The 27,476-nt window shown below is 46.3% G+C and overlaps 3 protein-coding genes across 3 annotated transcripts; all 3 read left to right on the top strand.

The window, feature by feature from the left end:
- Positions 1-7,442: 7,442 nt before the first annotated feature.
- LOC143908664 (uncharacterized) lies at positions 7,443-9,261 on the top strand. The gene is made up of 2 exons (XM_077426414.1): positions 7,443-7,958; positions 8,049-9,261. Exons 1-2 carry the CDS (start codon positions 7,576-7,578, stop codon positions 9,253-9,255), a joined length of 1,590 nt encoding a protein of 529 aa, XP_077282540.1. The 5' UTR covers positions 7,443-7,575; the 3' UTR covers positions 9,256-9,261.
- Positions 9,262-10,693: 1,432 nt separating this feature from the next.
- LOC143908670 (uncharacterized) lies at positions 10,694-14,464 on the top strand. The gene has a single exon (XM_077426418.1). The coding sequence runs from the start codon at positions 10,694-10,696 to the stop codon at positions 14,462-14,464; it is 3,771 nt and encodes a 1,256-aa protein (XP_077282544.1).
- Positions 14,465-16,614: 2,150 nt separating this feature from the next.
- LOC143908663 (uncharacterized) lies at positions 16,615-18,705 on the top strand. Its single transcript, XM_077426413.1, has one exon. It carries the CDS (start codon positions 17,305-17,307, stop codon positions 18,694-18,696), a length of 1,392 nt encoding a protein of 463 aa, XP_077282539.1. The 5' UTR covers positions 16,615-17,304; the 3' UTR covers positions 18,697-18,705.
- The last annotated feature ends 8,771 nt before the right edge of the window (positions 18,706-27,476 follow it).

Below are 27,476 nucleotides of genomic sequence, written 5' to 3'. Positions count from 1 at the left end.
ATACAGATGATTTTTGTTGAGAAGGATAAGCGGAAGATATTGGATTCAAAGAGAAAGGAAGAGAGCAGATTGAGGGTGAAAATGGACGAGGACAAGTCGGTAGAAACAAAGGTAAGAGAAAAAGAAGAGAAAGAAAGGAGAAAAGAGAGGAGAGGAGAGAAAAGCGGGAGGCCAAAGAGGACCACGGAGGAAGAAAGAGCGAAAAGGATGAAGGGGAATTTCCTTATGGATACGGACGAGGACGAAGCAGATAGGAAGAAAAAAGAATAGGAAAAATTTAGGATGGAAAGGAGAGATGAAAGGAGATAAAGAGAGAAGCATTAAGAGAGAGAAAGGAGAAAAGGAGGTAAGATTGTAAGAATGTAAGAATAATCTTTAAGGCTCCTGGGTAGTCACCGCGGCCATATTGAATTTCTTGCCATCGAGGCGAGAAATTACCCTATTTTATGTTGCGGTATTTTCCGAAATAAAAAGACATTTCAATAAAAAATCACTATAGATCGTTTCAGCACACTTCTAAAATTTAACGGATACTTTCCTTTTCCCTCGACAATAAACAAACAGCCATAAAACGAAGCCTAATCATACGGAAAAACAAGCCATTTGACGACTCGAAAGGAGTGGAGAATGTTCCTTCCGCACATGTATTTCTTGCAAATCTTTACCATACGTTAAATTTCACGAGTTTCACGAATACGTTAAACGTTATAGCACAAGTACAGAGCGAATAATAAAGAAATATAACGCAACGCAAAATAGGTTGTCAACATGTCACAAAAGACATAATTCTCCATTGGAGAGAGTTCTTATTTCTGCCTCGACGGTACGTCGTCACCGTCAACGCAGAGTTCTCGGCTCAGGGACCAGGATCTTTAATGCAATTATTTGCAGAGTGAACGTAGAATAAGAAAGAAGGAAGGCATCAAACAAAAGGAGGGAGAGAGCCGGAAAGAAAAGGGAAGAGCAGCGACAGAAAGGAGAAAGTCAGAGAAGTGCGGAATTCAAGGAAGCTAAAAGAGATGACCAGAAGGGTGCCGGATGGAAGACGAAGGGAAGGGAAATGAGATGTGAGGTCGCTCAATGACCAGGTCGGGGAAAGAAGAAATAAGAAAAATTATATTATAGATATAAAATGTATATGATTAATGATTAAATGTGTTCAAACTTGAACTGAATAAGATGCGTAAATAAGGCACGAATATGTAAGGAATGATATCTTTATTCGGGATTTCTCCAGAACGCACGTGTCGCTAGCACATCTCAACGAACTCTGCCCGCACACACTCATACCACACAGGAAACAAGCCTGCCAACCACTCGAAAAATAAGAATTTTCTCTCACAAGCTACACAAGCGCTTTCTAACAAAGTTTTTTCTCTACATTTTCTCCCACCTTGAGTTGTTGACAGTCCCAACAACTCAACACACAGAGTTTACTTTAACGGCTCAAACAAAAAAATAAAAATTTATCTCTCATTATACAAAAGGAATAAGCTCAAAAGAACATTAACACATGACAATCCTTAAAGCTTAAATCTACACGGGGGCTTCACAAGTCTTCCGTAACGTGTACGCGTTTCAGGCTTTTCTACGTCAGCGTCTTTTCGCATTTCGCAAGTTTCATTAGCGGGAACAGTCTCTGCTTTCTCTGACGATTTCTTCTTCGATTGATGACAAGCTCTCAGCTCATCTGAAGATTCTTCCCCAGAGTGTACTTCTAAGGGAAATACTCGTTGTACAGGACGTATAAGTTCTCCCGTGGCTGTTTTTAAACGAACAACTCTCGTCTCTCCATCAATTCCAGGAATAAGTTCAATTATTCTGGCCAAGGGCCAGTCCAGACGTTTCTGCAGGTCGTTGCCGATGAGGACGACATCTCCCACCTTGAGAGTGCTTGTAGTAGATTGCATCGAAGGACACTGTTTCAGTTGACCAAGATACTTGATTTTGAAACGCTTTCTCAAAGCCTCGCGTAGTTCCTGAATATAGCGAAGTCTTGCAGTAATTTTCTGAGTGGTAATCGCTATATCGACGTCAGGAAATTGGTCATTTTTCAACTCGTGAAGAAATAATGAAGGCGATAACGGCACGAGCTGACAAGTATCTTCAGCCAGGTAAGTTAAGGGTCGATTATTTATAACAGCTTCACAGTCGCAAAGTACAGTAGTAACCTCCTCAAAATTCAAGGCAGCTCTCCCAAGGACCTTTCAAAGCATATCTTTCATAGAGCGTACCATTCTCTCCCACCATCCTCCCCACCAGGCAACAGAGGGGGGGTAAAATTGCCATTGAATTCGCTCAACGACGCCATACCTTTCCACTTTTCTCCAGTCGATGCTCTGCAAAAGGTTGTAACGATGCGCCCCAAAAACGCATCATTCCCGGCGAGCATCAGCCGGATGCCGCCCGGCCGAACACCCGCCGGGCGAGACAAGGCACGATGTGCCCTTTTTTAAATTAATCATCTCGCGTATCAGTCCGCAAACGGACTTAGCGCGGCAACCGACTCGGAGCGCCGAGCGGTGCCAAAAACGGCCGAGAGCCACCGAACGCAATCGCGGCGTCGGGGCGCCGTACTTTCCGAACGCTCCACCGCTCCATCCCGGCGCGCGCGATTGCCGTCGCGTATACCCCCGCCACGCCGACGCGCTACCGTGAATATATAAACCGAGCAATATTGCTAAGTTAGAGATTCCACCGTGAGCCAGCAAAGCGACCCGACCGATTCCGCTGCTCACGGATCCCAATCCTACAGTCGAACAATCCGAAGGTAGAGAGAGCTTTCTGCCTCTGCCGAGTGAAGTATCTAGGCGGTTGACTCGACTTCCCATGCGAACACCTGTGACACCGGAGTGAACCAGGGTAAGAGAGTTCTTCTCTTACCCGCCAAGGGTCTTGGCCACCCGGTGCCGCCTCCCGCCTACACGAATCGAGGTGCCAGGGGATAGAGAGTATTTCTCTATCTCCGCTAAGGGTCTTAGCCGCTCGATATCACGCTCCATCGCGATATCCAAACCTGCGATACCGCGTCACCCGCGCCGAAATACCTCGGCGAGCCCGCACGCCCGCCGGTCCGCGAAACCCAGCGATCTCCGTGCATCATCGCGTTACCAGGCGTCCGCACGCTCTGCGATATCGATATTGTAAACGCGTCCGCGACCGATTACGCGCATCTTGTACCCGCGTCCGCGACTTACCGCACGTAGCCAGCGACTCCGCGATCGCTGTAATCCATCGCCATCGTCGCAACGACCGCGATCTTTTGTACATATTCTCCGCTCCCGCGAGCATCTCTATGTATCCACGTAGCAACGACCGCGATCTTTTGTACATATTCACCGCTCCCGCGAGCATCTCTATGTATTCACGCGTAACTGAATAAATACCGTATTTTGTTGTATTATACTTTAACCGAGTCTTGTGTCTTTCTCCGCGCCTACTCCGAACCCTGACCAGCCGCGAGCTAAATCCGCGCTTCGGAAGCTAGGTTGTTTTAAGGTTGTTAGCTCCAACAAAATTGGTACCGTTATCCGTGTAAACGTAGGAAGGCCGACCTCTCCTCGACACGAATCGCCGGAACGCTTCCAGGAAATTCTCCGTGGTCAGAGAAGACACTAGTTCAAAATGGACCGCTCTATAAATGGCACAAGTAAAAAGACAGACCCATGCTTTGGTTTTGTCTCGGAGAAACAAAGGGCCTGCGTAGTCCATTCCAGTAATCTCGAAGACGGCTGCATCTCTAACTCGTTTTCCAGGAAGAGCCGGGGACAATGTTTCAACTCTTTTAGCATTAAATCTGCGACAGGTAACACAACTGTGTATAACAGCGTTAACGCCTCTTCTACATCCCAGTATCCAGAATCTCTCTCGTAGAGCGTTAATCATAATACTTGCTGGTGCATAGTTTAACCTCAAGTGCGTGTATTCAATGAGTTTGTTTACCAAGGAATGTCGTGAATCTAACAAGATCGGGTGTCTGAAATCCATGGTATCGTCCCGATTCGCGACCGGGCTTTTTAGTCGAATTATTCCATCTTCGTCTAGATATGTGTTCATCGATTTCATCCTTGAATCCTTGAAGCCAAAGAAACTTTCACGTTGAACCATGCGTATCAATTTTAATTCCGCAGCTGTAACTTCTTTTACTTTTAAATAGGACCTTACTCGTTTCGAAGCCTCTAGTCGACAATTTGCAACAAACCTCATTATCCAGGCGAGTCGCCGTAGAATTCCCTCATAAGAAGTATCCAGAATCACCATTTCTCCACTTGCCCTAGACTTATGCCCCGTTGCATTGGCGACTAGCACGGACGAGATTTGTACAACCTTTGATCTCACCGTTCCTTTCTTCATCTCGCTTCGAACAGCATCTTCATCTATCTTAGCGTCGGATAGGGGAGTAGATAAAACAGTGACAGTCCTAGGCCGGGGATCTCAGGGGGGGTGAGGGGCGGGGGGAAGGACTCGCGGTCGAGGGGTCTGCCGGGGGGGACGACTCGTTGGTGAGGGGGAGCGGAAGAAAGCGGGGGGGGACGACTCGTTGGTGAGGGGGAGCGGGGGGGGGGTCGACGAGCATGTCGGGACATGTTTATTAAATATTAATAAACATATCGTATTGACAAGGGGTACCGCCGGGGGGGGTCGTCACTTTATCGGCGCGGGGGTATTACAAAAGCGCCGTTCGATTGCTGAAATTTTATCGGCGAATATAAACAAAACAGCGAGTTAAACATTTGACTCCGCAATGATTTCACCCTTCCAGAACATGCGAGCCGCCATTTGGTTACGGCGTCTCACTACAAAAGCGAGCGTCGATGGCCCGACGACGGTTTGAAGATAAAATGGCCGAGGTAAACAATTGATAAAACTTGTCACCGATGACGATTTAACCGTTGCGGAGTCCTCTTCATGTTTTTTTCTAGGAAGAGCCGCTGCCGATTACGATTTAACCGTCGCGGCGGTATTCGGTTATGGCGCGGCATATTACAAAATGCGAGCGCCGATATCCGGCTGCTGGAATGTATAAACAAAATATGTATAACGATAATTATACGAACGCATAGCATCCGTTGTCGCCAGGATGATTATGGATCCACATCTTGTGGATCAGTCTTCGGCTAGTTTTCGCGACGCGAACGTTCATATTCGAGGGTGAAGTTTTTTGTGCCAAGTATTCAATACAGAAGAATATTTTTCACGATAAAAGAGATGACAATAATTCCGATATGGATCGCGAGTTAACGGACGACAGTGAATACTTCAGTGATGAAGACAACAATCATGAAGAAGTCATCGATAGAATAGTGCTAAATTTACGTGAAAGACATTGCGTAATATATTTTTATTATTTAACGGGTGGTGTACTTGCACTATGTGCTCCGTGTATGGTTGCTCTATCGGACCTTGATTTTGGCATGTACGCTCGCCTAAAACACTTCGTTGAGAGACGCGGAACGACGCATGGCCGGTATTGTTCAAGATGTCGTGAATCATTGTTTATGATATTTCCGCGTAATATGTGCCCGATTTGCACACGATAAGAAAAAAACATTATCGCGGCTCTTAAAAGTTGATACTTGGGCTAAAGTTCTTGTGGCAAGTAAGCGGTATAAAATAACATTTTTTTTTCGAAAAAACAGTGAACAATAATTTTGAGGCAACAATGGATGTAGATTCATCCGACGAGGATCGTCCGTTTTCGCCGGACAGCACCTATAACAGCGATGAAGACAATAACCGTAGAGAAGTTATGAAAAAAATAGTGTCGCGTCCCGAAATTTTAGCGTTGGATGGACGTACGAAGTGTTGCGCTATTTATTTTTATTTTGAATACGGCTCAGATAACTTGTGTTATTCGTGTATGATTGCTTCACCAGACACTGGTGAGCACATACGTGAACGTCGAGAGCATGTAACCGAGCCGTACGACGTAATGACCATTCAATTTTGCACAGATTGTCGTAATACTCCATTGTTTCAAATATATCCATGCAACATGTGCCCGATTTGCATGAAGTAATAAAAAACATTATCGCGAGTGGGACATTATACATAACGTGCACAACATGGTGTGGATAATTGAAGAGGAATCTGTGGAGCCTCCAAAATCTGACGATGATATACAAATGGAATGTATTACAACAGATATCACCGATGGTTTGCGTGAAGAAGATCAAGGAGTGAAATTGACGGATGTGCAACGAATATCGCCGGTGCAGTTTCTTCGCGATCGCGAACTCGGTATACGCGGAACCGGTCAACGCTTCGCTAGACAAAAAGTCGTTATCAATACCGATTCTCCTTATAAGTGGGATTCTAACGTTAGACAAAAAGTGTATCGACGGCTGCGGGACGAGTGCGTTAGCGAGGAAGAATCACGTGCAGCTCGCCGTGCTGACGTTGTGCCGTATCATATTAGACCTATTGTTGACTATCGCTATTGGGCGTCTAAATTTTGTGAACAGCTCTATGATTGTGAAGCAACATACATTAAGATTCATACAGGTATTGGGAAATACGTCGAATTGGTGGTGATGAACAATTCGATACGTATGTATATGTACCCTGACCGTCTCAATAATTCTAATCATCTATTGATGTTTCAAAAAACCTATGAACGTGACTTTGATGATGTTGATAATTGGCAGGATAATCATGGATTTAATGTCCCCTACTTCAGTTCTGGTTCTTTTATGTCTGCGCACTATGAAATTCAACGTTGCAAACGATATTGTTCAGCGTGCGATCGAGTCACGTGCAAGTGCTCCATCGAAGAATGTGACGTGATTTAAAAAAAAGACAGTATTAAAAAAAAACATGGAACATCTCGATAAAACGGAACGCGACCTGGTGAAAGGATCTAACCAAATCGCTACCTTGGACGAATATCTCGCATGGGAACAGCGATGCGAGAAGTTTATTGAGCAGCTCGAAAAAGACTGTCGTTCCAAACGTCCGCGGGTCTCAGACGGCTTTCAGACTGTCGGAAACAGGTCATCTTTAATGGCAAGAATCGCGCGACTCGATGGTGCGAAGACTCTATTACAGAGACGGTTCGTACATATCGGTGGTGAGCACGCGGCGGGCAGTAGTAGCGGTAACAAAAACGCGGAAAGACTCGTTTGGCGAGAGATTGATGCCGCGTTCGAATGGCGTTTATTGACCGGTGCGGTGATAAATATCAATTACATCGAACCGCGAAAATTTCTCAAAGACGCCGAAGTCATCGTGCTCAATCGTGTGCGGAACGTCATGCAAAGACACGCAAGTGTAAAGATAAACACCGTGTTCAACGGCGAGTTTGTGACGGGTGACAAACGTGCGAACAAAAGTGACTGCACGGAAAACCGTGAACTCTTTCGTGCGTCCGATTTGCGCGAGTGGTACGAGCGACACGTTATCGAGCCTACTTTATCGCGTCTCGAAGAGTTTTAGGAACGCGATAGCGGATGGGCGTTGTCGCGTATACTCAATTTGACAGTGAACGTGAACAAGTACAATCCTTTGCGCGCGGGATGTTACATCAATTTACCGCAAAAAATTAAATCGAAAAAAGCGGTGATAAACGTGCAATCGATGGACAATGCGTGCTTCGCGTGGTCAGTGGTCGCCGCGCTGTATCCTGTCCAGGATCATACATATCGGGAATCCTTGTACCCTGATTACACAACAGTATTAAATTTACAAGGCATTGAGTTTCCACTGACTTTGAAACAGATTAAAAAGTTCGAACGACTCAACGATATATCCATCAATGTGTATGCCATCGAGGGAGAGAAGACGCCGAACGTTCTCCCGATACGGCTCACCGACCTGAAGAGAGAAAAGCACGTCAATTTGCTGTACGTGCAGGACCCGCGAGACGACAACGTGGGACATTTCGCGTGGATAAAAAATCTATCCCGCCTCGTGAGCTCGCAATTGAGCAGGCACGATGGTCGGAAATACTTTTGCGATCGGTGAGTACCTATAACTCCTTTTAATAAAATTATAAAATATTTTATTTTTTATTTAATAATTTTCAAAATTGTGTTTTTTCTTTTTTGTAGATGTTTACATTATTTTCATTCGAGCGAGAAATTGGAAGCCCACGGAGTAGACTGCCGAGAGATAAACAACTGTGCCATCCGACTACCGAGCGAGGACGACAAGTGGCTGAGATTCAAGAATCACAGCAGGAAGGAACGAGTTCCGTTCGTCGTGTACGCCGACCTGGAATGTACTCTCGAGAAGACGGATGCGGATCCGACAACGTCCACATACACGTCTCAACATCATCGAGTATTTAGCATAGGATATTACGTGCGGTGCTCGTACGACGACTCGTTATCCGCGTATCGATTTCATCGCGATAAGGATTGCGTCGCGTGGTTCGCCGAGGAACTAAGACGTTTAGCACACGACGTAAAGAACATCTTGTCTGATAATATACCCATGGCAGATTTTACGCGAGACGAGTGGAAAAAATTTAGCAGCGCAACGCACTGTCACGTGTGCGAAAAACCGTTCGAGCCAGACGACGTGCGCGTACGCGATCACTGTCACTTGACCGGTCGTTATAGAGGTCCCGCGCATTCCAGCTGTAATCTAAATTACACAGATTCGCATTACATTCCAATAATTTTTCATAATTTATCGGGTTACGACGCGCATTTTATTATCAAGGAAATAGCTACAGCCTACGAAGGACGCGTAGACTTACTTCCAATCACGAAGGAAAAATACATTTCATTTACGAAAAACGTCAAAAGCACTGAGGATAAAAACTACCAAAATTGCATCAAATTAAGATTCATCGACTCGTACAAATTTCTTAGCACGAGTCTCGAAAAATTAGCATCCTTCCTCGATAAGGATAAGTTAAAAATTATACGTTCAAAATTTTCCGCGTTATCAGACCAAGATTTCGAATTATTGACGCGAAAAGGTGTCTTTCCGTACGAGTACATTGACTGCGTCGAAAAGTTGGAGGATGCGTGTTTACCATCGCGCGACTCGTTTTACAGTTCATTGACAGGCGACACCGTATCGGAGAGCGATTACGCGCACGCCGTCAACGTCTGGCAGCGGTTCTCCATTCGAACGCTCGGTGACTACAGCGATCTGTATCTAAAGATCGATGTCTTGCTGTTGGCCGATATCTTTGAAAATTTTCGCGATAGCTGCGTCGCGAGTTATGGACTCGATCCGGCGTATTATTACACTCTATCGGCTTTTGGGAAAATTTACCTTAAAAATCTTTTAAAAAAACCTTAAAACTTACTTTAAAAAAAAACTTAAAAAAATTAAAGATAAATTTGGTGTTTAGGATTAAGGTAAAATCAGGTGGCAGGGCGCTGTCGCGAAAGTAATCGCCCCTGGCGCAAGCACAAACAACCCTCGGGCTTGACTCGACCTTATCCGAGATCACCCGAGTATCGCGCTACCGTTTCGACAGCGCGATTGCAAAACGCGCACGCGTATTCCGAAATATGTATACCGCGCAACGCGTTACATCGCGGATCGATGTGATTCGCCCTTCGTGAGGCCCATACCCCCGCCGAGGGTCTCCTATCGGGACGAAGGATAATCGATATCGATCCGCGCTCTCTTCTGTTCTCTGCCGCGAAAAGAGACACATCGAGCCGGGCGTTCGCGACATTGTGCCTATCGGGAGTGGTCTCGACCGCCAGTGCGTGAAGTCCGTAATCAAGTTTCATCGCGAGCCGCATCCGTGAGATCGCCGCGTGAAACATCTCGAATCGCTCTTTCGCTCGTGCCGCGAAGAGTGAGCCGTTTTCCGACTGCGAGGAGTTCGGTAATGGGGAACGCGAGACGCCCTGTGCGAGGGTAGTTTCGAGCGTACAAGTGTTGTCGCGAGCGGCATTAGTCGTCGCGCAATATCTCTCGTCAGACGAGATTGACGAGTTGTCGCCCGCAATCGAGTGGGCAACGAGCACAAACAGATCACGTGATCACCGCGTGCGGTACCGTGATCCTCATCTAAAAGAACGTACAGACGGCGAACGAGACCGTCACATGAAGTCAGCCCGGGTATCGTGATTGCAACAAGTGTTGTGATAACCGAGCGTAAGTGCAAGCGAGCACTTCTCAATAACTCAGCGAAGGGAGCTCGATCCCGATATCGACCCCTCTCTCGCGGCCATTTTGTCGTGCCGCGCCGTTCGTGAACACGGACCATCATCGTGAATGTAAAGCGTATAGTGATTGTGTAAAAAGCGAACTCACTATCGCGTACCCGAGACCAAGGGAAAGCCTGAGCATCTCGCACCTCGTGACCGCGGTCGCTCGTCTGCTTTGCGCCAAGATATCCGTTGACCGCGAGCAAGATCTCCGGACGCGAAGGCGGTCATCTACCGCTCTACAAGATTTCCGGTTCGCGAGCCACGCAGACCGAAGGAGCGACTCAAGATTTCCGTCCCGCCATCCCGCGAATGCTCCGGGTGCTCGGGTGCGTGAATGCGAGAAGTACTCTATGTGCAATAAAGTGTGTTTGTCAGAAAACCCGGCGAGCGTTTTTTGAACCCTCTTTTCGCTACGTCCTTGGTTCTTGCCCCGCGCCCTGGACAGGGTGGTCCCGGCATACTTCGTGTCCCGAGGGTACCTCGGTCGCGCACGAAACATCTGGTCTTTCGAGCCGGATCGAGGCAATTCTCGAAGCGAAAAAGGTTAATCAAGCACATTGACCGGCACCATGAGTGAGCAGCTGCTCGACAAGCAGTCACAGCGATTGCGAACCGTCAATCGCGCGCTCGAAAACTTCAAGAAGATTGGCAAGAAAAACTTGACGATAGCCAAGATTCGTAGTCGCATCACTGATTTGAAGGACGTCTGGGCAACAATCCAGGATGGACATTTCGCCCTTCGAGCCGCTATTCCTGCTGCGGAACGAGTAAATCACGAGTACTTCAAGGATCAACATTTTGAGGTCTACGAGGAGAAGTACAGGACCGCCTTGGACTACATGCACGAGTGTCTGGAGGAATTGGATCCGTATGTAAGTCCGAACCAGTCTGTCAGTTTCGGGCCGCATTTCCCCACAAGTCCGTCGTCCGCGTTTTCTTTGTCTCATCTTCCGCCGATAAACCTTCCTCCGTTTGACGGGAAGTACGAGGAATGGGAGAGCTTTCGTGATCGGTTTGCGTCTCTTATAATTAATAATAAAGACGTCTCAAATTTCTCGCGTATGCATTATCTCATTTCATGCCTTCAGGGTCGCGCTCTTGAGTGTGTGAACGATATCAGTGTTACCGCGGAGAATTTCGACATTGCGTGGAGTACGTTAAACGCGCGATTTGAAGACAAACGTCGTTTGATCAATATTCACATGTCGACGCTGCTGAATTTGCCAGCGGTCGCGAAAGAATCCGCTCTTGAGTTGCAATCATTACGCGATAAAATAAATTCCGCCGTTGCAGCTCTCGACAAATTGAATCGCACGCCTGAAGAGTTATGGAGCGATATTCTCATCAGTCTCGGGTCACAAAAACTCGATGCAGTTACGCGAAAGGCATGGAATTTAAAGTTTGGTGAAGCTCGACATCCTCCGTCATACGATGACTTTAAACAATTCTTGGATAATCAAATCCGAGCTCTCGAAAATTGGAAGCTCCCCCTTTCTTCCTCCGATAAAGCGAAAAATTCGAATGCGCAAAAGATTAGTGCTAACGTGTGCGCGAAATCGTTTCCGCCGTGTTCGTTGTGTAAAGCGAAGCATGCTTTCTACGTTTGTCCGAAATTTACCGAGAAGAGTCCGAATCAGAGGCGAGAACTTGTGCAGAAAGAGAAACGGTGTTTCAACTGTTTAAGTTCAAATCACGGGGCAAAAACGTGCTCCAGTAAATATTCATGCCGTCTTTGTCAGAGAAAACATCACACGTTGCTCCATGTAGATTCCGACTCTTCCTCGAAACCCGCAGAGGTCACGGCGTCAACCGACACGCCGAAACAAAGTGAAACGCCCAGTAGCGAAGTGAGCTCATTGTTTGCGTCTTCGCACACCACTCGTTCGCATGTTTTGCTCGCGACAGCTTGGCTTACCGTTAGCGCGTCTTCGGGCCGTTCTGTGATTGTAAGAGCCTTGCTTGATCAAGGCTCCGAAATGACCTTTATAACCGAGAAACTCGCGCAGTGTTTACGGCTGAAGAGAATTCGAATGCCAACTTCGGTTTCGGCCGTCGGGTGTGTAAATGCCGGGACGTATCGATATGCCGCGCGAATAACAATCTCGCCGAAAGGTAAACAGACTCCGGCATTCTCGACGACCGCATTAATTTTGAAATCGCTAACGGCATACGCGCCAAAACGTTTGCCGCTCAAGGCGACGTTGGCTCATCTCGAGGATCTCCCATGGGCTGACCACGACCCCATGAGCGCAGATCCCATTAGCATTATCGTAGGTGCGGAATTGTATAGCGCTCTCATTAAAGACGGAATTCGAAAAGGGGCGGTGGGACAGCCTATCGCTCAAAATTCGATATTGGGATGGGTAATATCGGGACCTATCACTTCTAGTCAGGTGGCCTCACATGCCATCTCGGTTGAATCGTCACACGATCGACCTTCGTATACTGTGAATGCTCATCACAGTCTCAATTCCTTGTCGCTCGATCAGGAACTCCGACGGTTTTGGGAGGTCGAAGAGATTCCGCGAAAGATGACTCTCACTCCCGAGGACGAAAAATGCGAAGAGCATTTTCGCCTTACTCATTCACGCTGTCCTGACGGACGCTATATTGTACGTCTTCCATTTAAGGAAGGCCCTCCGATCGAAATCGGACATTCTCGCGCTATCGCCGAGAAATATCTTAACGGGTTAATTCGGAGATTCGATGCTCATCCTGCGCAACGGGACGAGTACTCCGAATTTCTTCGCGAATATGAAGCTCTCGGGCACATGAGGGAAGTGCCCGCTTCCGAGTTCAATGATACGCAATGCGTTTTCATTCCGCATCATCCCGTTATCCGGGAAGACAGTAAAACTACGCATCTGCGTGTCGTTTTCAACGCGTCATGTCCCTCTTCTAACGGATCATCATTGAATGATCATCTTCTCTCGGGTCTTAAACTTCAACCCGATTTGCCAGTTGTCATTCACCAGTGGCGGCAACATCGATTTGTGTATACGAACAACAAACCATTAAATGCTAAAAGTCCGCTCTTATCGTTAAATCCATTTGTGGATCACGAGGGATTGCTTAGAGTCGGAGGACGCTTGAAAAACGCTCCGATCTCATTTAATTCTAAGCATCCAATTTTACTCGCGTCACATCCGTTAGTGACTCTACTCATTCGGCAAGCTCATTCGCGAATGCTTCATGCAGGCATGCAGCTCACGCTCGCAACACTGCGACAGGACTTCTGGATCTTACGAGCTCGAAGCGCGGTCCGATCGATAATTCATAAGTGCGTGGTTTGCACGCGTGAAAAAGCGGTCGTGCCCCAGCAGCTCATGGGAGATCTTCCTACTCTGCGAGTGTCTCCGCCATCGCGCAGTTTCTCACATTGCGGTCTCGATTACGCGGGACCCGTACAAGTTCGCGCTTCCGGTGGCCGCGGAATTAGTTCACGAAAGGCGTATATCGCGTTGTTTGTGTGTCTTGCAACCCGCGCGATCCATTTAGAATTAGTAGGAAACTATTCCACACCCGCGTTTCTAGACGCCTTTTCTCGATTCTGCGCTCGTCGAGGATTGCCGGAGTCAATGTACTCCGATAACGGGACAACGTTTGTCGGAGCCAATAAAGAGTTATCCCAAGCATATCGCGCAGCCGTTAATGATCCAAATTTTCTCAACGCCACCGCTTCCGATAATGTCCAATGGCATTTTATTCCCCCGTCTGCGCCACATTTCGGTGGTTTATGGGAAGCCGGAGTCCGGAGCGTGAAACATCATCTCCGTCGGGTACTCCAGAATCACACGCTCACGTTCGAAGAGCTTACGACTTTGTTGTGCCGAATCGAAGCGTGTCTTAATTCGCGACCTCTCGCTCCGTTGAAAGATACGCTCAATGATTACGAGGTCTTAACGCCCGGACATTTTTTAATCGGATCGGCGATCACGGTCAATCCGGAGCCATCGCTATTAGATTTGCATGACAATCGGTTGTCGAGGTGGCAACGAGTTCGACATTTGACCGAGCGCTTTTGGAAATTGTGGCAAACAGATTACGTTAACACGTTGCAGCAGCGTGTTAAATGGCGACAATTGCAAACGCCCGTGAAAGTTGGGCAGCTCGTTTTATTGCGGAATGCCACACTGCCTCCTTGTAAATGGGAGCTTGGTCGAATTACCCAGTGCCACGCCGGTTCCGATGGATTGATTCGTGTTGTGAATGTCAAAACCGCGACGTCCGAGTATACCCGGCCGATAGTAAAACTGTGTTTGCTGCCGATTGACTGTGAGACGCGTTCTGACGAGACTTCTAGTAGCGATTCGACTTCTCTTCAGCCTGCGCGTCGCTGAACTGTCTGCCACGGCGGGCGGTTCGTGATATTCTTGTTACCCTTATTGCTTAAGTCTTGTAAATAAAGTTCTGCGACGGTATGTAAGTTTGCGTTCGATTAGCTCATAAGAGATCGTGCGTTCACATATCGACCTCCTCGAACTTCATCACATTCGAAGTCAGAAAATTTCGAAACTAAAGCTTCGAGGCGGGCGGTATGTTTAGGATTAAGGTAAAATCAGGTGGCAGGGCGCTGTCGCGAAAGTAATCGCCCCTGGCGCAAGCACAAACAACCCTCGGGCTTGACTCGACCTTATCCGAGATCACCCGAGTATCGCGCTACCGTTTCGACAGCGCGATTGCAAAACGCGCACGCGTATTCCGAAATATGTATACCGCGCAACGCGTTACATCGCGGATCGATGTGATTCGCCCTTCGTGAGGCCCATACCCCCGCCGAGGGTCTCCTATCGGGACGAAGGATAATCGATATCGATCCGCGCTCTCTTCTGTTCTCTGCCGCGAAAAGAGACACATCGAGCCGGGCGTTCGCGACATTGTGCCTATCGGGAGTGGTCTCGACCGCCAGTGCGTGAAGTCCGTAATCAAGTTTCATCGCGAGCCGCATCCGTGAGATCGCCGCGTGAAACATCTCGAATCGCTCTTTCGCTCGTGCCGCGAAGAGTGAGCCGTTTTCCGACTGCGAGGAGTTCGGTAATGGGGAACGCGAGACGCCCTGTGCGAGGGTAGTTTCGAGCGTACAAGTGTTGTCGCGAGCGGCATTAGTCGTCGCGCAATATCTCTCGTCAGACGAGATTGACGAGTTGTCGCCCGCAATCGAGTGGGCAACGAGCACAAACAGATCACGTGATCACCGCGTGCGGTACCGTGATCCTCATCTAAAAGAACGTACAGACGGCGAACGAGACCGTCACATGAAGTCAGCCCGGGTATCGTGATTGCAACAAGTGTTGTGATAACCGAGCGTAAGTGCAAGCGAGCACTTCTCAATAACTCAGCGAAGGGAGCTCGATCCCGATATCGACCCCTCTCTCGCGGCCATTTTGTCGTGCCGCGCCGTTCGTGAACACGGACCATCATCGTGAATGTAAAGCGTATAGTGATTGTGTAAAAAGCGAACTCACTATCGCGTACCCGAGACCAAGGGAAAGCCTGAGCATCTCGCACCTCGTGACCGCGGTCGCTCGTCTGCTTTGCGCCAAGATATCCGTTGACCGCGAGCAAGATCTCCGGACGCGAGGGCGGTCATCTACCGCTCTACAAGATTTCCGGTTCGCGAGCCACGCAGACCGAAGGAGCGACTCAAGATTTCCGTCCCGCCATCCCGCGAATGCTCCGGGTGCTCGGGTGCGTGAATGCGAGAAGTACTCTATGTGCAATAAAGTGTGTTTGTCAGAAAACCCGGCGAGCGTTTTTTGAACCCTCTTTTCGCTACGTCCTTGGTTCTTGCCCCGCGCCCTGGACAGGGTGGTCCCGGCATACTTCGTGTCCCGAGGGTACCTCGGTCGCGCACGAAACATTTGGACACTTTAAAAAATTATTGTTTAAAGTAATCTTATAACACACTCAAAAAAAAAATTTTTAATTTTATTATTTAATTACTATTTTATAACTAAATTTGTTTCTTAAGATGCAGTCTATAATTATAAATATTTTCTCGTATTTGAAAAACACACTTACCTGGTGGGATTCGAACTCGGGACTTCTGGATCGTGAGCCAACTGCTACGTGGTAGACTACTTCTTAATTTGATATAAAGTGTTATATATAGTCCATACATGTCATAACCCCAGCGCAAATATATAATTTTTCAAAAATTATTTTAAGAAACAAATTCAGTTTAAAAAGAGTAATAAAATTTTGAATTGAATATATGATATAATATTTCTTAATGTCGGGTGAATGTCAGAAACCAGTGCCGGCTCATTAGAAATTTGCGGCTCTATTTGTTAAAATACTGCAATTATTGTAAAACATGCTACTTAATATATTCAAACCTGACGATAATTTAATACAATTTTGTTTTTTACTTGGAATTCTTTATACGAATCCTTTATTCTTTATACTCGTTTTAATAGAAGCAAACTATAAAAACTAAAGAAAATCTTATAAATTATCTCTTCCTAATAAGGACAAACATATAAAAGAAGATAAATATTTATTTTTTATTTTAAAACTTAAAAACACATTAAAAATTCCAGATGCAATATAGAAATAATAATAAAAAAAAAATAACTTAAGAGTTATCCTCTATAACTGTAAACCTTATAACTTTAAAATACTTATAACTTTAACTTTATAACTTTAAGGCCCAGTTTCACACAAGTGTCGGTTAACTTTTAATCTTAGATTAACTCACTCTTCGTCTCTTTCTAACATCCACCTTAGTGAGTTAATCTACGATTAAAAGTTAACCGACACTTGTGAAACTGGCCCTAAACCTTGAAGATTTAACCACATGAGATAAATCTTCTTAAAAGTTTGCTTTCATGTAACTTTTAAGTTAAGATCAAGATTCATAAAAAAAACTTTAAAGTTTAATGATTTCTTATGATTACCTAAGATTTATTAAAATTACTTTAAAGCTACTTTTCCAATCCTTTAGAGTATCAGAATGCTATTTTAAAGTCAGTTTTTAAAACCTTTGGTTTTCTAAGATTATTTTACAGTCAGTTTTGAAATACTTTTAAATTTCTTAAATTACTTTAGATTAACCTTGTACACACTTTAATTTACCTAAAAATTTATTAAGTAAACTCTTGAATTTTTAAGATTACTTTTAAGAACTTTAAAGTTATTTAAAGTATATTTTCCCCAGGGGGGGTTTACGTGGGACGCTATGTTGAAGCATACGGGTATCAATTTTGAACTGCTCACGGACATTGACATGATTATGTTCATCGAACGCGGTATAAGCGGTGGTCTGAGTCAATGTTCCGGCAGATACGCGCTGGCCAATAACAGGTACATGCAATCTTACGATACATCGAAACCATCGTCATACCTGATGTATTTTGACGTAAACAACTTGTACGGCTGGGCAATGTGTCAACCATTGCCTTATGCAGACTTTCGATGGGTCGAAGACGTCTCGAATTTCGAGTTTAGCGCGATCGCTTTGGATTCGCCCACGGGTTACATTTTCGAAGTCGATTTAGAGTATCCGCAGAATAAACACGACGCGCACGCTGACCTACCGTTCTGTCCGACGCGCGATAAACCACCCGGCAAACGGCAGGACAAACTTCTCGCCACGCTGTACGATAAGAAGCGTTATGTCACACACTACCGCAATCTACAGCAATGCACGCGCCACGGTCTTCGCGTTACAAAAATTCATCGCGTATTGCAATTCGCTCAATCTCCATGGCTTTGCAATTACATCGAACTCAATACAAAATTTAGAACACTGGCCAAAAACAATTTCGAGAAAAATCTGTATAAATTGATGAACAACGCGGTTTTCGGGAAAACGATGGAGAACGTTCGAAATCACGTCGATGTAAAATTAGTGACAAAGTGGAACGGTAGATACGGCGCGGAGGCACTAATCTCAAAACCAAATTTTCACAGCAAGAGCGTTTTTTCAGAAAATCTGATAGCCGTCGAACTGCGAAAACTCGAGGTTAAATTTGACAAACCTATATACGTCGGCATGTGCATTCTCGACATATCGAAAGTCTGTTTGTACGAATTTCATCACGAGTACATGTCTCCCCTGTATCGCGACAAGTGTAGAATTATGTATACCGATACGGACAGTCTGATATACTACATCGAGTGCGAGAATGTGTACGAGAACGTGAAACGCGATATCGCTAGATTCGACACGAGCGATTACGCGATCGACAACGCGTACGGTATAACGCTCGAGAACAAAAAAGTGCCGGGCTTGATGAAGGACGAGAATAACGGTGCGATCATGACCGAATTCGTCGGACTCAGGGCGAAAATGTATGCCTTGCGAGTGGATGGTAAGAAAGACTGTAAAAAAGCGAAAGGTGTCAAGAGCAACGTCGTAACCAGGTCGATAACGTTCGACGATTACACGAGATGTCTGCGAGACGAAATTGAAATGAAGCGACAGCAGGCTTGCATAAGGTCCGAAAAACACGAGGTGTACACCGTATCCGAAACAAAAATCGCTCTGAGTCCGTACGACGACAAGCGATACATTATACCTAATTCGACCGATACGTTACCGTGGGGACATTATCGAATACCTTTGTAACGTGTGTATTGTATAATGTGTGTATTGTATAACGTATGTATTGTATAGCATATGTATTGTACAACGTATGTATAGTATAACGTATGTATAGTATATGTATGTATCGTAATATATAATGTAGTAGTAGTAGTATAACGTATGTATGTACAAATGTGTGTGAATGTAGTATAACGTAACGTATTGTGAGTATTATATTACAGTATTGGAAAGAATATTATAATAAAGATATTACACATGTGTATTTCATATTTTTTTTACGTACTTTATATGTATTTCATATTTCAAACATTTTACATGTATTACATATTAGATATTGCATTTTTTATGTTAAGAATAAAAATACAGTTTACACGAATTAAATAACATTGATCTTGTGTATCCATGAGTTGTGCAATCCATCGAATCCCAACCATTTAACGTAAACCTCGTCGCCCCTCCTGCGCAGTACTTTCTCCACGAGATACACGTCTGGATAAGTCGCGCGATGCAACTCGTGCTCGTAGAACCCTCCAGAGACGGATTTTCCACGATAGTCCTCGAGTAGATAGGTTACGGGATTGGTACGCTGCACTTTAACGATCTTAAACACCTCGGTGGTCCAATTCGGTGTGTAGCCCTTCTCGAAAATTGTTTTGTATTTGCTAACGCGCACCGAGTCACCCACTTTGAATTTTGCCGGACCCGCGATCTTTATCGCGCTGTACACCGTAGCCAAGAGTCTTTCGGCTTTCGCGGGGGTAACGTCGACGGGTCGCATGCCGATGGTTCGATGCTTGCGCGCGTTGTAATCCGACACGAGTCGCGGCAACGCGTCGACCCACTTGTAATTTCCGTTGAGCGTAAACATCTTCCACATGTTGTTCTTTAACGTACGATTGAATCGCTCGACGACCGACGCCTTCAACACCGAATACGTGGAATGATTGATGTCGTGTTTTCTCACAAGACGTTGCACGTCGGTGTTGTAAAATTCCTTCCCCATGTCGGTTTGTAGATTACTAGGGCACCTCCCGCTGCGTCGAATTATCTCAGTGATAGCGTCGGCTGTCTCGCTGCCGCCTTTACCCTTGAGCGGCACGGCCCACGCGTACTTGCTCAACACATCGATGACGGTGAGTATGTAGTGGTAGCCTCCGTTGAAACGCGAGTACGGACGCATCTCGACGATGTCAGCCTGCCACAGGTCGTCGTACCCTCGCACTATGACGTGTCTTCGGGAAAAATTTCTTCTCGCCGGAGCGTGCAGTTCCTCGACGAGTCGTCGCTTTTCGATATTTTTATCCGCATCGGTCGATTTTAACAGTCTCATGTTTCGTTGTCGCCGTTTCTACTTCTAGTGCATCGTTTGTAGCAGTTTCCAAACAGTTCGCAACCGCTTCTGAACAGTTCGTAACCGCTTCTGAACCATTCGTAACCGCTTCTGAACCATTCGTGAATCGTTCGTTGTCGCTCGTCGTCGTCGTCAGATAACTGCTTCTTACCACTCATCGTCGTCGTCGTCGTCGACGTTCTCTAGCCGTTTGTAGCCTTTCCTGTCTCCGCGTAGTTCGCAGCTGTTTCTAAACCGCTCGTAATCGTTTTTAAGCTGTTTTTGAACCGTTTGACAACCGTCCGACAAGCGTTCTCGAACCGCTAGACAGCCGTCCGACAACCGTTCTCGAATTGTTCGTTGCCGTTCCTCGCCGTCGTTAATGAACCGTTGCTTCTCTTCACTCGACGCCTTTCGATAGTCGTTTCTGCTAAACCGTTTGTCCATTCTTGTTCGTTGTCGCGTCCGATTCAACGGTAGTCGAATGGCAAAGCTTGTTTATCGCAGTCCGTAACGCTTGCAGATCCTTCTCGAACGTCGTCAGCTTCTCGTCTGATTCTTTTCGTTGATTGTTCAACATTTTAAAGAATTGATCAACGTACAGTTTGTTAACCGCGTTACCGTCAGTCTCAGGTTGCGCTACGCGACGAATCTTGCGCGACTTTGCGTCAAAGTCCGTGGCGGCGCGACACAGAGCGTTATTGCGCACGAAATTTCTCATTAATCCGCTCCACCGATGGTACGAAATAGCGTTCGTCGCGTCTCCGCTGTGCTCGAACAATCCAAATTTGTTGATCGGCATTTCGACGCTGATTGAATGGATCGCCGTCGCATGGTTTAATATATAATAAGCCCGGCTTCGCGAAGTTCCTCGATGATCGACATGATCTCGTTGTCGTGGGCATTGTTGCCAGCTTGACGCGAAGCGTCGAGCAATCGCAGACGATCCACCAGCTCGTTGGGGTCGTCCCAGTGCACGTAGTCGATCTTATTGTCGGTTAGCGTCATCGCGCGAGGTATGGATAATCCCCTTCCGGATTTTTTCTTCTTGGATTCGGTAGACATCAACGGTGAGATTACAAATCGATACTTAAATCCCGCGTTGCCCTTTAGTCGCCCGAGAGGATCGTGCTTGTATTTATGAGCACTCGTTGCCAACAATATGCTCCTGTACTTGATCTTATCGTCCTCCGTGTAGATCGCGTCATTGGATATTTTTTTGAAGATCAACTCGTAAATACCGGGTGTGCCGGCGTATCGTACGCCGTCGATATAAATGTTATCCGCTTTGTCTACGTCAAAACTTTTATTACCGAGCATCAATTTATTATTGCCGAGATAAACGCCGTACGCTATGTCCATCGATGGACAGGCGCCCAAAACATCTGCGATGTAAATTCGGTTCAGTGGACCCAAGTGATCTTCCAACGATTCTATAAATCATTTTCGACCCTCCGACGTTTGCAACCGATTATGAACGGTCGTCCTGATCGAGTCGTCCGTGGTTTCAAAAACATTCGCGGTTTCAAGAAATTCGGGACTTGTACGTTGCACGGTTCGCGTCGGTGTAGAGGTTATCGGTGTAGAGGTTATCGGTCATTTCTATTGATCAGATTTACACGGTGTCGATGACAGATCCGGCCAAGAGTTTAGTCGTTTCTTCTTTCTTTTCGGTGTAGCATGCTTCTTTTCTCCCCGCGCTGTTGAACGAATAGCGGTTCGATTTTCGCGTCAGCGTCGCTCTCCGTCGGCTCCTTTTTTTTCACCGCGATCAAGTTTCGGGGGCCCCAAGTTTTTTTAAAAAGGGTTTTCCAAAGATTTTTTTTAAAAATTTGCTTTTTCCAACTCAAGTCTTTCGATTTCCCGGTCTTCAAAGAAAAAATTTTTCTTGCAAAATCAAATTTTTTTTCTTTTTTGCACTCTTTGACCTTCTCGCGTTCGCAAATATTCTTGTTTCAAAAATCCCCCCCCCTCGGGGAAAAAAAAAAAAGAGATTTTTCGATCTCTCTCTCTAAAAAAACGCTAATTTCCCCCTCCGAGGGGGGTTTTATAAAAACCCAAAACGGGATCGTTTTCGGTATCGCGAACACTTAAATCCTTTTCTTTTATCGGCCGTTAAAAAACGCGTTTTCCCTTTTCCCCCTTTTCCCTAAAACCCCCGGTACTTTTTTGCCAACAATTTTTGGGCACAACAAAAAAAATTATCGTACGACAGGGGGGTTATTCACGGATCTTTGTTACAGGGTTTAAAAAAAGGGTTTTCCCCCCCCTTTTTTTGAACAGGATCAGAAAATTGCGTTGCCCTTTTTATCAGTTTTTTGGGGGTATTCTCGCTTTACGTCTGACAGAGAAAAAAAGGGGGGTCGACGTCGAGTGCCTCCCCATTGAGAAACCTCTCTCCCCCCCCGTCTTGCTTATCGCACAAAAATAAAAAAACCCCGAAGATCGATTTTGGGACGTGCGTCGGGGGGTTTTGGGAAAAATGACGTCAAAAAACTTTTTTTTGGGAGAAAACGAAAAAATAGAAAAATTTGTCGTTCAAATGTAAAACAAAATTCCCAAATATCGTTTTTTTTCGGTTTTTTGGGGGGATTTCGAGTCACGTACTTTTTTAAAAAAAATTTTTACACCGGGGGGGACTTTCCAAAGCTGATCAGAAGGGGGGTTTTTTTCCCCCCAATTTAAAAAGGGGGCCCCGCAAATGATCGGGGGTTTTTTTAAGTGCGGGGAAAACATGGCCCGTTTTCCCGTTTCAAAAAGGGTTTCCCCCCCATCGACCGTTTCTGTCGGAAAAATTTTTCGTCACGCGAATCCCAACGGTTGCCCCCACGAACTCTTTTTTTCCACACTCCCTTTTTTGGGGGCGCCTCGAACCCCTTTTTTAAAATGGCCGGGGGGAAAACCCGCGAATCGCAGTAGAAAAAAAATTTTCCCCCCTTAAAGGGGCGGATTTTTCCGATATTCGCGAGGGGAGGGAAAAAACAGCGAAAATTTGGGGGGGAAAGCCGTTCGTGCAAACGGGGGGCCCCGATAAACGCCCACTACGGGGGGAAAAAACTTCCGGAACATTTAAAGGGGGTTTTTGGAGGTTCAGACATATGCGCTGTTACAAATTTTTCCCCAATCCCCCGGGGGGGGGCCCCAAGCACAAAAAAGGGGCCCCGCGCCAATGAAAAAAGGATTGGGGAAAAATTTTGTTAACAAAAAAAAAAAAAATTTTTTGGGAATTTTTTTTTAAATCGCGGCAAAAACCCCCACTTTTTTTAAAAATTACTTTTTTCCCAGCCCCCCAATTTTTTTGGGGCCCCCGGGAAAACCGGGGTTTACAAGAAGATTGGCGGGGGGGGGCTAAAAGGTAAAAATTTTTTGGGGGGGCGGATTTTTTTCGCCCCCACGACAAGCCTTTCGCGTCCCCGCGATCCCCCCGAGAGACACGGGGGGGACGGGATACTCGCTGCGGAAGCGCGAAAAACGCATTACCGCGAGAGATTTGACTCCGGAGAAAAGGGGGTGCCGCAAAAGGCCCTCTGGGCGACCTTAAAAAGGGAAGCCGAAGGGCCCGGGAAAAAATTTTAAAAACCAAAAAAAAAAAAAAAAAAATGCGAAGAAAAAAAAAAAAACCCCAAAAAAAGGGGGTACTTCCGACAGCGAAAGGGGCCCCGGGTTTGGGGTTGCCGATTTTTCCCGGTTTTTGGGGGAATTTTTGGGGTTTTGGGCGGGGTGGGGGAAAAGGGGGGGGAGTCGAAAGGCCCTAAACCCCATAACAAACCCCCGCGCCGGGGGGGTTTGGGAAAAGTTTTGGGGAACCCCCGGGAAAAAAACCCCCCCCGCGGAAGGTCGGGGATTTTTCTCGCTCCGTACAAATCCCCGGGCGAGGGTTTGTCCCCGGGCCCCCCAAAAACCCGGGGGAAGGGGGGGGATTTAGGGTTAAAAAAAAAAAAAAAATTTTTAAAAAAAAAAAAATTTAAAAAATGCCCGGGGGTATTACGACTAACTTTTAAAATTTTGGGAAACGTTTTGGGAAGGGCTTTTGGCCGCCCTACCGTTTTTTAGAGGTTTTTTTCATGGCTTTATTCGTACCGATGGGGGGTTTTACGTCAAAAAAGAAAAGGCCCCCGGGGGTTTTGGGAAATTTTTTGGGCGCGCAGGGGGCCCCCGGGTTTTTTTGGGGAGGGGTTTCGCCAAAAAGGGAAAAACGATTTCTTATTTCGACAGTTGGGGAATTTTTGACCCCCCAAAAGGGGAATTTGGGTTTTGGGAATTTTTGGGCCGAGGGTGACAAAGATCGAGTACAATTCCCCCGTTTTACCCCCGTTTTAAAATTTTAAACTTTTTTTGGAAAATTTTTGCCTGGGGTTCCCCGGGGGGGGATCGACGAAAAAATTTAAAAACCCCCCGGGGGGGGGCCGGGGTTTTACTCAGTTTTTTTTAAAAGGGTTTTTTCCCCTGACATGTTATAACTTTCCCCTTTTCCCGGGGGGGAAAAAAGCAGCACCCCCCGCGGAGCACTTTTTTTCCCCCCTTTTGGTTTTTAAAAAAGGGGGGACTACGAACTGGGGGTTTTAAGGGTGTTTTGGGGGCTATCACACGTTTTCCCAACGTAAAATTTTTCGAACAATAAATTTTATTTTTTCGAGGGGGGGCACGGAAATTTTTTATTCCGAGGGATCGTACGAGAACGAAAAAATAAAAAAAATTTTTTAAAAAAGAAATTTCACCCCCAAAAAACCCCCCCCGCGGGGGAAACGTTTTCCCCCCCCGATCGTTTTTTTGGTGGGCCCAAAAATCGCGCGAGGGCGACCCCTCGCGCGAAGGCTACGAAAAAGGGGCCCCCCGGAAATCGTTTTGTGCTCCCCCCCAAATTACAAACGTGAAGAGGGGGGATCAAGTGGGGGTTTCAGAGTGAATTTTTAAAAAACCGAACAACTTTTGGGTCGCTGTTTTGGGGTTTTTCGCGAAGCGTATTTTTCACCCCGGGGGCCTTTTGGACAAAATCGGAGCGTCTTTTAAAATTTTCAACGTAAAATTCCCCCGGGGGGGATTTTTAAATTTAAAAACCCCGGGTGCTTTTCCGGGGAACGGAAAAAATTTTTCACACGATACGGGGAATTTTTTCCCAGGGGAAAACCCCCGGGATATAAGTTTTCGGAAACGCCGGCCAAAAACATTTATGGGGCCCATCATCGCGCGAAGCGTTAGGTTTAACGATACGCGCAGGTTTTTAGACGGACGTTTTTCTCGTTTTTTTAAAAGGGGGAAGAGTCACCGTCGGGGTTTACACGTCGCCCCGGGTACAGCGATAACGCGCGACGTGTGAAAAAGCTCGTTTTTAACGACTCGGGGGAAAAAGCAAACCCCAAAAAAGGAAAATCTTTACGATTGCGACGACGCCCCTTTTCCCCAAAAAAGACTTTTGGTACCCTTTTTAAAAATGGGCCCCAAAAACAGAAGGGGGGAAAAAAGTTTAAAAGCTTTTAAATTTTTAAATTTTCCCCAAATTTTGGGGGGTTCGGGGGGGCAAAAAATCTGAACGGGGGCTGAAATTTTTAACTCGGGGGGGGACCCGGGTTTTTCTTTCCCCATGCCTCGTCAAATCGGGGGCTCAACGAAAAACCCCCGGGAGCCAACACAAATTTTGAGGGGATAGCGAGAGATACAAAACCCCCCAAAAAAAAGAGGATCTGTTACTTTTTCCCTGCAAAAATTTTCTAGTCAAAAAGGGGAAAATTGACGGTGCCCAAAGGGGCACCGGGGCCAAAAGGGGCCGGGGGCCCCTGGTTTTGGGGGAAAAAAAATTGCGTCGGTTCATGTTCGATAAAATTTTTGAACGATTTTTGACGGGGGGGGGGGAGTTTTATGGGGGAAAAAAAACGTGGGGAAAACCAGCCCCTCAAAAAACTCGAAAAAAAAGGGTTTTGTCCGACGGGGAAACGTGATCCTGCAAAACGGGGGGAACCGCATTAAGCGAACGGATACTTAAATTTTTTCCCCTACCGCTAAAAAATGTTACGGGGGTTTTCGGGGGTTAAAAAAAGGGGTGGTGTTTTAACGCTCGTACAAATTTTAAATTTTTTTTGATCGGCACCGAAAAAATTTTTCGGGGGGGGAAAAATCCCCCTTTGGGGGCCTACTGTCAAAAATTCCCAAAATACAGTGGGGGGGAACCCTTTACGTGGTATTGAGCGAGGAAAAAATTTTTCGATGCTGCAAAACCCTTGGGGGGAAAACGGAGGGGTTTTTTAAAATATGGGTTCCGTTCGGGGGGGTTTTTGTAAGAGTATCCCCTTTGCCGAAAACACGACCAACACTCGTGGGCAAAAAAAAGGGGGCTCCTAAAAAGGAAAAAACCGCGATCCCCTCATCTTCGCTTTTGGCCCCAAAAGGGTCGGAAAAAAAGTCATGTCCCCGGACACGGGGGCCCCTTCGACAAATTTTCCCAAATTTTCCCCAAAAGGGGAAAAAATCTACCTAAACTGGGGGAAATCACCCCACGACGTTTTTAATTTTGGGGGTTTTTGGAAAAAACGTGGGCCGATTTTTTTTCGAAATTTTACCGGTTTTGCAAGGGGCTTTTTGGGGGTCGAAATCTGGGGGCCCAGTCCCCAAAATTTTTGATTTTCTACGTAACGGCCCTTTTTGGGGGATATCGTTTTTTTTCTCTGGGAAAAAAAACGAATCCGTAAAAAAAAACCCCCGGGGGGAGTCAGACAAAATTTCCCCTTTTCAGGGAAAACCCCACCGCCGCCCAATCCCCCCCGTACTGTCTCATCATACCCGATCGCGGGGTCGGCCCCCCAACCTTTTCCCAAAAAATGTGCCCCAAAAAAAGTTATTTTTCGGGGGGAACGTCGAGGGGAAAAATTTTTTCTTTTTTTCCCCCCCATAAAAAAATTTTTGCGGGGAAAAAAAAAAAGGGGGGGCAGGATATAAAAATCAGATTTTTCGCGAAAAACGGGGGGTCTTTCCCTTTTCCCTTTTACACTCAAAGGGGGAAAAAAGGGGGGAATCTTTATGTCCCCCCCAAAAAGTTCGTCCCCTTTTAAAGGGTTTTTGTGTGGGGGGGGAAAAAATTGTGTAAAGGGGCGGGGGGGTGTTTTAAAAAAGGGGGCCCCTTTTGGCCCCCTTACATCTTTACATGCCCCAGGGCCCCTGGAATCTCCTCACAAAATCCCCCCAAAAACGTGCGTTTTCCCCGGTTGATTCGCAATCACCATGGATTACGAGGGGAAAGAGGGGAAAACCCCTGCCGTACGGGGAAGGGTTTTTTGCTTTTAAAAATTTCATCGGCCGGGCCGGTGAGAAAAAAGGACGAAACGATGACGACGCCCCACAAAGATGACGACAAGATGCGACCCCCTGTAGTCAAGGGATGCCCAAAAAAACGGGGGGGGTGGTGGATCTGTTGAAAATTTTAAACGAGAAAACCCAAAATCGAGAATCTGGATGCGGTTTTCCCAAGATATCAATCTTT

The sequence above is a fragment of the Temnothorax americanus genome, unplaced genomic scaffold (genome assembly GCF_048541705.1).
Source record: "Temnothorax americanus isolate GAGA-0224 unplaced genomic scaffold, ASM4854170v1 Scaffold110, whole genome shotgun sequence".
NCBI classification, from domain to species: Eukaryota; Metazoa; Arthropoda; class Insecta; order Hymenoptera; family Formicidae; genus Temnothorax; species Temnothorax americanus.
The sequence above is the reverse complement of the archived record's forward strand: the minus strand, read 5'-3'. Positions and strand labels throughout refer to the sequence as shown.